Source organism: Poromitra crassiceps (genome assembly GCF_964638095.1).
Source record: "Poromitra crassiceps genome assembly, chromosome: 23".
Taxonomy (NCBI): domain Eukaryota; kingdom Metazoa; phylum Chordata; class Actinopteri; order Beryciformes; family Melamphaidae; genus Poromitra; species Poromitra crassiceps.
The window spans coordinates 17792159-17802769 of NC_139639.1; the positions used below are offsets into that span (position 1 = coordinate 17792159).

A 10611-nucleotide genomic window follows, 5' to 3' on the forward strand; every position below is an offset into this window, starting at 1 on the left:
TCTCTCTCTAAAGCTTTAATCTCTGCCACATGTTCAAATGCTTAAAAATCACATCAATTACCAAGTCACATTTATTCAAGTCACATCTTTTCGGCATTTCACACACAAACCCACATTAAAGTCAAAGTAAGCATCTGTTTATTATGAGGATTGACATAAAAAGTATATTGTGTGTGTGTGTGTGTGTGTGTGTGTGTGTGTGTGTGTGTGTGTGTGTGTGTGTGTGTGTGTGTGTGTGTGTGTGTGTGTGTGTGTGTGTATGTGTGTGTGTGTGAGAGAGATTATACAATATCAGTGTTGCCAGATCTCCTGAGAGAAACAAGCAACCAGGTCTTAAACTCCGGCCTGAAACAAGCAGCTCCAGCTGAGTAGCTTGAATTTTAAAAAAAATCATGTTTTTTGGCGGGGGGGGGGGGTCCATGGCTGGAGGAAACCCCAGGGGAGCACAGGGAGAATATGCAAACTCCACACAGAAAGGACCTTTTTGACGACCCCACCTGGGCCATGAGGAGTGAGGACATAGAACTGGGGACACACCCTTATTGTCAGCGCCCACAGCGCAGGTGTGAATTGAACCCAGGACCTTCTTACTGTGAGGCACTGCACAATTTGTGTATGTCTGCATGTGCACTGTGTGCGTGCGTGTGTGTGAGAGAGAAAGTGAGAGTGTGCATTTGTGCGTCTGTGTGTGTAATTAAAACAAGTGTTGTCTTTTACACAGATTATCCCTCTATCCCAGCTGGCCTGCCAGCTGGCCTCTGGCATCTCTTTTGGGCTAAATCCAATTAGACACCCTTGGCCTTGATGCCCCCCCCCCCCCCCCCCCCCCAAGAAAAGAAATGTGGGAAGCCCTAGAATCTCAGCAAGATAAGGGGCAGCTGTGGCTCAGGAGGTAGAGCGGGTCATCCACTAATCAGAAGGTCGGTGGTTCGATCCCCGGCTCCTCCAGTCTGCATGTCCTTGGGCAAGACACTGAACCCCGGAATTGCTCCCGATGGCTGTGCCAGCACCCTGGCAGCTGGCCGCCTTCGGTGTGTGGATGGGTGAATGTAGGCACATTGTAAAGCGCTTTGGATAAAAGCGCTATATAAATGCAGTCCATTTACCATTTACCAAGATAATAAAACCTGACGATTTCTCGATGATATCTGGGGAGTTACTTGGTTCTTCAATCGGGCGATAAATCAATATTATTGTTTATCGTCTTTTAGTGGGATCATTATGGTGATGATATGAGGATATTTTAACATGACAGATTTCTGCTGATGATAAGAGCGAATTTTACTTAAAGACTTTGATAAAATGAGGTACGGTAGGAATATTGTTCAGGTTTGTTTGACTTCACACCGAACATCACCATTCTGTTAAATTAGATGAACATTCATTTGATTATTTAATGTGATTTTGCACACATGAACCATATCCTGATGTACAGTACTGATAGGCCCCCTGGACAAAAATGCACCTTTCATTCTTTCCACCTCTTCTCTTGTTTGGTTTAATTTAGAGGCCATCTTAAAAGCTGTTCATCATGCAATATCAACTGTTATTTGACTGCTAAAGTGTGTATGTGCACACACACACATGCCCGCGCACGCCTCCCTCTCTCCCACATGCTTCCACAAACAGATTAAATGTATTAATCAGTACAGAACATTTAGGCTATACTGTACCTTGTGGAGGTATTATGTGATTGTGCTGCGTGCTCCTAAAGTCACATAGGTAATATCAAGAGCGTTTGCGGGGGCATTATATAAAGGGCAATGCACTCACAAGGACAGTCAGCCATGGAGATGCAGAGGTTTTGCACATCTGTCCTGCCCCCCCCCCCCCCCCCCCCCTCCCATACACATGGACTCGCTGAGGGATTTAACTGCCCTGCCTTGTAATGAGGTCGAATCAGCTAACTGGTTCTTCATGTGAAAATGGAGACACATTGCAGGTGTAGAATTTTGCCACTTTTTTTTTTACTGGCATTTAAATATGTTCAAAGCATGTTGAATATTAAAGTAAATTACAATGTTTTAAACTCGCCTTACTATTTTAACTGTAATGCAATTTGGAAAACCCACAAATATGGAAAAGGGTTTTATTACCATTTGATAACACGATCCATGAAATTACCAACCTAAATGTAATACAAACGGGTTCTCAAGGAAAATATTATAGTCTTTATATATATGTATATACTGTGTGTGTGTGTGTGTGTGTATATATATATATATATATATTTATATATATATTTATATATACTTTTATAATTCTGGTTATTTTCCTTATGGCTGTCATGAGTGTAGTTGAAACAGTCAATATAACAATATAAATACATTACAAAAAAAATGTAAAAATTAGTTTTACATAACAGTCCCAAAGCTCTTTACACATACAGTAATTACAAAAAGAGCTTGTAGTGCATTCATGCTCTTCCAATCCACATCCATCAAATCAAACAATACAGCCTATGGGGTTTCATATAAGTGTAACAATAAAAATTAGGCACATAATTCTGGGATTATTATTATTCACAGCCCTTCTTTGTGTTTGATGCGCAAATCATATATCATATATCAAATTGATTATATCAATCATATAATCAATGTTCCAATGTTTGACAAAATAATTTTTGAATTGTTCTTGTTTATGTGAGCAACATAATGGGATATTTCTTAACAGTGGATTACACAGTAGCCTAACTTAAAGGGACAATCTTATTATGAAATTAGTCATTTTAACCAGCTGCCAAGTCAAATTCAATTCGGATTATAAAAAATTGATAGAAACATTTGTCAAAATGAGTCTGAATAACTGAGGAAATTAAACTAATTAAGTGAATAAATAATGGGACTGAATAAAGCTTCATAACAGCCACATGGCATATTCATGATTGAATCCTTATGTCAGCTTTAGTTCATGTTGTAGCTACTTGTCATTTGTTGCATAGGTGGACATTAAGATGATGGTATATCTGGATGTCATAAAATTAAGTCTTCCAGATGTTTATTTTGAAAATGGCAATAGGATGAAGAGGCCCAACTTCAGAGCGTTTCTCTCATGAATGTTGTGTCTGTATATCTAACTGATCACTGATGCCCAGGTAGGTTGTTTGTAGGTTGCTGTATCTCAGTCTATACTGAGATACAGTATAGACTGTGGGCTACATACTGTAAAAAAAAGCATATTTCCTTGGCGTCTGCCAATATAAAAAATGTTTACCTCTATGACCACGAGTTGTTTTGAGCTATATCTTCTGCTGTAAACAAAACAGACAAAAACAAACCCCCACACAAACACTCTCCATCCAATCAATTCTCAAAGAAATGTCTCCTCATAGTTTTCACTTGAGGAGCCAGGCTCCCCAAGTTTGGAGTCTCTGGATATAGATCTGGCAATCTGACAGGGCTCAAATGCTGCCCTGGTCACACTGTCATAAGATGGCGGTGAGGACATCAGGGTGGCCCCTGTTGTCTTTATGGCCTCCATCCCCACGGGTCCATAGTTCTCCTGTATCATGGAGGCTATAAGGCCAACCTTTTCAGGGGTGTTCCCCACATCCACCACAGTCTCGTGGTTGATTTGTCTGTAGAGGTAGGATGCCTGCTTCATCTGCCGGCGCACCAGATGCCTCCTGTAACACCTCTGGATGATGATAGCGGACACCTCCTCCTGTTTGCGGCGCAGCGTGGATGTGATGGGCTCATGGGAGATCTTGGAGGGGTTGGCCACCATGAACTTCTCCTCCATTTGCTGCTTGAGGGCGTCCATCTCCCCTGACTCTCCCAGGACACGTTTGGTGAAGGCAAACAGGATGTCCAGGCAGTGGAGCCTATCTCCACTGACCATGGGGAGGTCCATGGAGATCAGCTTGATCTTGTTGGGCTTGGCGATGCGCAGCGGCTCCGATAGAGTGTCAGCAAAGCTTGAGAGCACGGAGAACTCGATGAACTGAGTGGCCTCACAATCAAACTTCTCCCACACCTCATAAAACATCTCAAAGTCATCTTCACTCAGCGGCTCTGTGCTTTCCTCTGTGGCCACACTAAAGTTCTCCAGAATTATAGCTATATACATATTTACCACAATGAGGAAGGAAATTATTATGTAACTAACAAAGAAAGCTATCCCCACTGAGGGGCTGCCACAGTTTCCCCGGGTGTTAGTGCCGGTATTAACAAAGTTAACATCGCACTCATCTGGAGAGGTGGACATGATGGGGCTCAGTAGGTTGTCCCAGCCTGCCGAGGTGCTGATCTGAAAAAGGCAGATCATGCTATTCCCGAAAGTCTCAAAGTTAAACATGTCGTCAAGCCCATCTTGTTTTTTCACGTAGGCAAAGTTTGCCATACCAAAAATAGCATAGATGAACATGACTAGGAAAAGCAGGAGGCCAATGTTGAAAAGTGCTGGCATGGACATCATTAAGGCAAATAGTAAAGTCCTTATTCCTTTGGCTCCACGTATAAGTCGAAGTACACGTCCTATCCTTGCTAGTCTGATGACTCGAAAGAGGGTTGGGGAGACAAAGTATTTCTCAATGATGTCAGCAAGAACAATCCCTGAAATGAGAGAGTGAAACAAGACAAGCATTGGTTGCCTCATAGTGCCAAAATACAATTCATACTTTGCTTATACGTTTCTTGCATGGCTGTGTGATGTACAATGAAATCTTTTAAGGAAATAAAGCATTCATGTTTTTTTTTTTACTATAATTGATTTTTACTACATCACTGACATCAGCTATCTAACCACCAAGTGTCTCCACCTACCCACAATAGACAGAATTATCACTACAAAGTCAAAGATGTTCCATCCAACTGTGAAGAAATAGCAACGGAGGGCAAAGATCTTGATGAGGCATTCGGTGGTGAAGATGACGATGAAGGCAAGGTTGATGTTGTTGAGGATTGACTCCGTGCGCTCCGACTGCTCATCGGTCTCCACCATCATGGTCACCATGTTAACAATGATGAGCATCATGATCATGATGTCAAATGCTTGCTTGGACACCAGATCAAAGAAGAAGGCTTGGAGAATGTTCTAGGGTTGGGTAACAAACGGAGGATCAGCCAATGAGTATAATATGACAAATATCAACAATGTAAAAATAAAATAAACAATGTTAGCATGCAGATCAAATTAGGATGAGGTGGTATACAGTATATTAGATTTACTCATACAACAGAAGAAATGATAAAAGGAAGAATCAAAATAAGAAGAATTGAGCAAAATCATATCTGAGAAATGTGTTTTTACCGCAGGCCTTGGTATAGGCTTTTGAGGCTTTTTAGATCCTAACTTCTTCATTGCATTGTAGTACTTCTTCTGTTCTTCAGTCATGAAGATATCCTGTCCACCTAAGTATTGTAAAAAATATGGAACATTATTTTTTTACTGAAAAACACGAAAAAAAGCATATGATTATAATTTGTGTTATATGTATGTACTGTATGTGTGTGTAGGCCATAAAACAAAGATCTGGGTCAAATAGTATTTGCACACAATTCTTGTTTTTGCTTGGAGAACAATGAGGACCAGGAGCAGGAGGCCAATAGTGTCATTTTCTGTGAATCCATTAATTTGGCACGGCAAGCAGGTTAAACTAATGCTAAGAATTCTTTGCAAATACCAACTGACCTAGGCCTGGCTGCCGCCATGTTTTTAATACTCATCTTTCTTTTCTGCTGATTGAAATTGTCAATGATGACACCAATGAAGAGATTGAGGGTGAAGAAGGAGCCAAATATGATGAAGATGACAAAGTATAGGTACATGTAGAGGTTGATTTCTCTGATGGGTTGCTCCTCCACCTGTAAACAACGGTTCTGTTATGTATGTCAGTCCATTACCCTCATACACTTATGAGACAGGCCATGGAAGTGAATAGACATACTTACTCCTCTTGAATCAACAGCTGCATGCATTATTTCCATCCATCCTTTAAATGTAGCCTACAATACAATACAATATTACACAACATTACTGGCTTTGCATCAATTAGCATTGACTTTATATTTGTTTAAATGCCAGGAGGGCAAAACATCTCTGCCTCTACATGACGAGTTCATCCTAAACTGAGCAGGCTTCATGAGGCAAAGAGAGATGAGCCTATACCAGGGGTCGGCTACACACGCTCGATGCCGTAGCTCGGCCTCGCCTGCCCTATTGGCACGCGTGTGTGTGTTGCTCACTAAATGTTATTGCATCAGTGATGTCACAATGCCTCCTTGTGCATGGCTGTGTGCCCCATTATGATATCACTGATGACATCATTAGTGTGTGTGTGTGTGTGTGTGTGTGTGTGTGTGTGTGTGTGTGTGTGTGTGTGTGTGTGCGCCCCCCTATGACATCACTGATCAGTCTTGTCACAATGCCTCATTGTGTGTGTGTGTGTGTGTGTGTGTGTGTGTGTGTGTGTGTGTGACATCACTGACTCAGTCTTCTCACAATGCCTCCTTGTGTGTGTGTGTGTGTGTGTGTGTGTGTGTGTGTGTGTGTGTGTGTGTGTGTGTGTGCGCGCCCTTATGACATCACTTTTGACATCATCACTGATGACATCACATCATTAGCTAATTAGCCTAATTTAAAAAAAAACTGCATAGCTGTGGACGGACACAGAACTTGAAACAAACAAAACATCCCCACATACTCAATTGTATATATAGATGCTTCAGTGGCTAAACGACCAGCTTTTATGAGTATCTAGAGAGAGGCTATTTCTGGATGCAACTGAAAGCTGTGATGGAGTGAGGTCAGGAGGCTACCAGTGCAAAACAGCTTGTTGTTTTGTTACCACTCCAGATAATTTGAGTGGCATCCTTTAAGAGAAGGAGCTTGATGAACAGGCTCTTGTCATGGCAGAGGTGTTCTCTAAGAACAGGGGCACTACTAAGTGGTTGATGGCTGCCGTCATTCATTCGATTTGGTGAATTCAAACAAGCGCAGCAGAAGAAACTCACCACTTGTAGAAGGGAAAGGTAGCCGAGTCCAACGTTGTCAAAGTTGACTTTTACTTTTGTCCAGTAGAACTGGGTGTCATTCATGGCGTGGCACTCTGACTTGTTGTTGACGACGGTGGCGTTGTGGATGAAGCCCGTTCTGTTCACACACTTCCCAAACTTGCCAGCGAACAGGTTGACTCCCATAATGCTGAAGATGAGCCAGAAGATGAGACACACCAGCAGCACGTTCATGATGGAGGGGATGGCTCCAATGAGTGCATTCACAACCACCTGGTGGCCAACAAGAAACAGGTCAGGTAGGCTCAGTGGCACTGCTTACAGGACCGAAGGATCACAGGTTCAATCCCTACAACATCCCTACAATGAATCACTGAATCTCAACCTGTACCCTGTCTCTCTGGATAAGGGCTCATACAGACACACTCCCGCAACCGCAGCGTTGTGCAGCTGTGTGGAAGTGTCACTACCTCCACTTCATTGGTGGAGGTATTAAGCCCAAGTTACTAGTCAACACTGTTATGAAAAGGATATGAGATATCAATGAGTGAGAGTAGAAAGATGTTTACAAAAAGCGTTTCTCACCCGCATGCCCTCAAATCTGGACAAGGCTCTTAGAGGTCTCAAAGCCCGGAGGGTCCTGAGGGACTTGATGGCAGCAAAGTCGGAATACCCCAGGGAATTTGCTATCAGGCTTATCAAGGACACCTGCACAGGGTACAGAGAGACATTTACAATGTAAGACTCCTAAATCACACAAATGTGAAATTTCCGATTCACCTTGAAACCTTGAAAATGTTGAAATGTCCTTTTATAATCCAAAGAGGAAGTTGTTGTCAAGGAGTTTCAAATGGGCAAGAGACATTATGAAAACTATTTATTTATACATATTTTAATAAAACAATATGATACATGTACATACTCTTATTGACACAATGGTCAAACAAAGAATTTTATGTTTTATACTATGTTTTATAGAGCAAAATAAATTTGAGATAATAAAAGACAGCTGAAGAGCCATATTTTGGAGTTCTATATTATTGTGCATTTTGGGACATTCCACAGTTAGGAACACAAATGTTTAGTTTGTAGTTTAGATTTTTTTATTTTATTAAATTTAGACGTCCACTCTATTCTACATCCAAAACAGACAAAACAGAATGGGTATTCCGCTGTTGAATGACCCTTGAATGAAAGCTATGAATAGAAATGGCATGATATAAATAAATGAAAGAAATAAGAAATGAATGTAACGGTATGATCGATCATGACAAAACAGACAAGTATGTACATACTGTATGCACAACCAGTGTGCATGCATACATACTCAGTTATATATGCATATAGAATATGTATATATATAAAATAGAGTGAGGTTTTATAAAGAATTTTAACAAATCTTCCTTTGCCAAATTTGTTTCCCAAATTTGCATTAAATTGATCCAAATAAGTTTATTGAAGCAATTTAGGGCTATTAAGGTCCCAATGATCTGTATTTCTTTATAAAAGTATATTTAGATGGATTGGCTTGTCCAATATATCTAAAGAAGAATGTTCCTGAGAACAAGAGAAGTCTTTGGCTCCAAGGAAGTACAGACAGCAAATATGCATTTTAGACAACAAATGCATAGTAAAAGAAGAGTAAGCTGGCACTTTTTCAAAGAGAGAAAAAAAGGTAGAACTGACCATTTCTCCTCAACAGTTAATATAACCTGTAACACTCCATCCTTGAGGTGGTTTTGACATAAATTCAACCAGTATATCTCTAAATTAAAATAATAATAGATAATACTGTTTATTTAGTAATATATTTATTATTTTTTATGTTTAAATGGTTGTATTAAGAAACAGATCTTCTGTAGATAAACATTTGAGTACATGGTAGTGCATTTGTATTTGATATAAAAGCCAAGGTCCTGTATTCAAGAGGATCAACTGATAAGAAGGGATTTTCTTTGGAAGAAAAACTGTTGAGAAGTTTTTTTTACAAAAGCAAAAAGTTTAATTTAATAAGAAGTATATTTGTTTGGAAACAAGATGGTGGCTTTTAATATCTCAACAAAAAGCACTTACGAGTGAAGAAACACAGAAGCATTTGTGATGCGGATGCAAGTTTCTGATCCTAGAGCCCATACTCACCTGGGAGCCACTAACTAGAACTTACCCTAACAATAGAGCGGTCTGTGGCAATCTGTGTAACAGCAGGTGAAATCAGAGGAAGTGAAGTCAGGCCTCTGGCTGCGGCCCTCGGGCCCTAGGGGCCACATTTGATCACTACACACTACAGACTGGGAAGCACCAGAACTTGTGCCTTTATGCTATAATAATGCTCCTCCTCACAAACTGTAATGCAGTGACTCCGATCATTGGCGTATTTTGTTCAATTGTTTGTCCTGCAAAAATACTGGGATAAGAGCACCTTTGTGTAAAATGAGAAACAGTTCTAAGATCTTATAAATGAGGAGTTGAATTTCCACAGGTACTGAAACACCTTAATTGGTTTGAGGTCTGAGGAGCCCAGTAGTCAAATGCAGGAAAATGTTCAAAAGTAATCCAAAAGTAACAGAAAGTAATCAGTTACACTGATACTTGAATTACATTACTGATTAAATTTTTTAACAATTAATTGTATCAAGTAATTGTGTCGGATTACATCCCAGTCTGTACCAGAGTACCAGACGGGTAACCTGACAATTTCGATCAGGAAAGTCGCCAATCAAAGTACAGTATACTAAATGGATTATCAAGTACATTCCTGTCAATAGTCACTTATTAAGAGGGATTTTTAGAAGTATGTTAGCATAAATATTGTTCATATGAACAATATTTTAGTTAACTTTAGTTAGATGAAATGAACTTGTTTGGACTAGTATGTTAGCATGTTAATATTAGCAAATAAAGTGTTTGAGATGAAAAACAATGCTACAAACCCTGATGTACAAAGTTGCAAAGCCTGATTATTTTTGCCCATTCATTTTGAGGAACAATCATGCTGTGATGTGTAGTACAATGTTCACTTACGTCCACAATAAGAAAGTCAAGCCAGCACCAGTAGTTGGTGAAATATTTCTTGAAGCCGTACGCAATCCACTTGAGGAACATCTCCAGCACGAAGATGTAGGAGAAGATCTTGTCGCCATACTCCAACACCACCTTTACAACCTTTCTCTTCTCAATGTAGATATCTTCGAATGCCTGCAGCGGCAAAGGGAAAAACAGAAAATAAGATAACAGGGCAACATTGTTTCTAATATCAGTAAATGCTTATTATATCAAAAAAGATGCAGGCACAAGAAGCTGTAATAATTGAATAAGATAACGGTGTAGCCATCCCAGTTACACTGCATGCAGTAATGCACTACTGTAATGCAATACTGAGTTTTTATTTTAAGCCATCAGACTGAATGAATGAATGAATGAATGAATGAATGAATGATCTGGAGAGACAAGAGCTTTGCATTACTGTATGCAGTAAACCACTGCAGAAAGGGCAGAAGCATCATGCCCAAATTGCCCCCTCAGATTTATTTTTATTTTTATAAACATAGGCTATAATATTATAGGCTGTGTATGGTAGTTGAAACATAGTTTCAAGTTGATGTTTATTTATGTGTGTAGTTAAAACAAAGACATAAATACTGTATAAGCTACATACAGT

At 40.0% G+C, this 10611-nt stretch overlaps 1 protein-coding gene across 1 annotated transcript in view; it reads right to left on the reverse strand.

Moving 5' to 3' along the window:
* Positions 1-3309: 3309 nt before the first annotated feature.
* Positions 3310-10611, reverse strand: part of LOC310796644 (sodium channel protein type 3 subunit alpha-like) — a gene marked incomplete at both ends in the record, with an annotated part of 33051 nt that continues 25749 nt past the window's right edge. The window contains 8 exons of the mRNA XM_083658873.1: positions 3310-4553; positions 4764-5034; positions 5251-5351; positions 5663-5804; positions 5892-5945; positions 6954-7226; positions 7539-7661; positions 9975-10148. Coding sequence (XP_083514999.1) covers positions 3310-4553; positions 4764-5034; positions 5251-5351; positions 5663-5804; positions 5892-5945; positions 6954-7226; positions 7539-7661; positions 9975-10148 — 2382 coding nt within the window. The remainder of the gene's footprint in view (positions 4554-4763; positions 5035-5250; positions 5352-5662; positions 5805-5891; positions 5946-6953; positions 7227-7538; positions 7662-9974; positions 10149-10611) is intronic.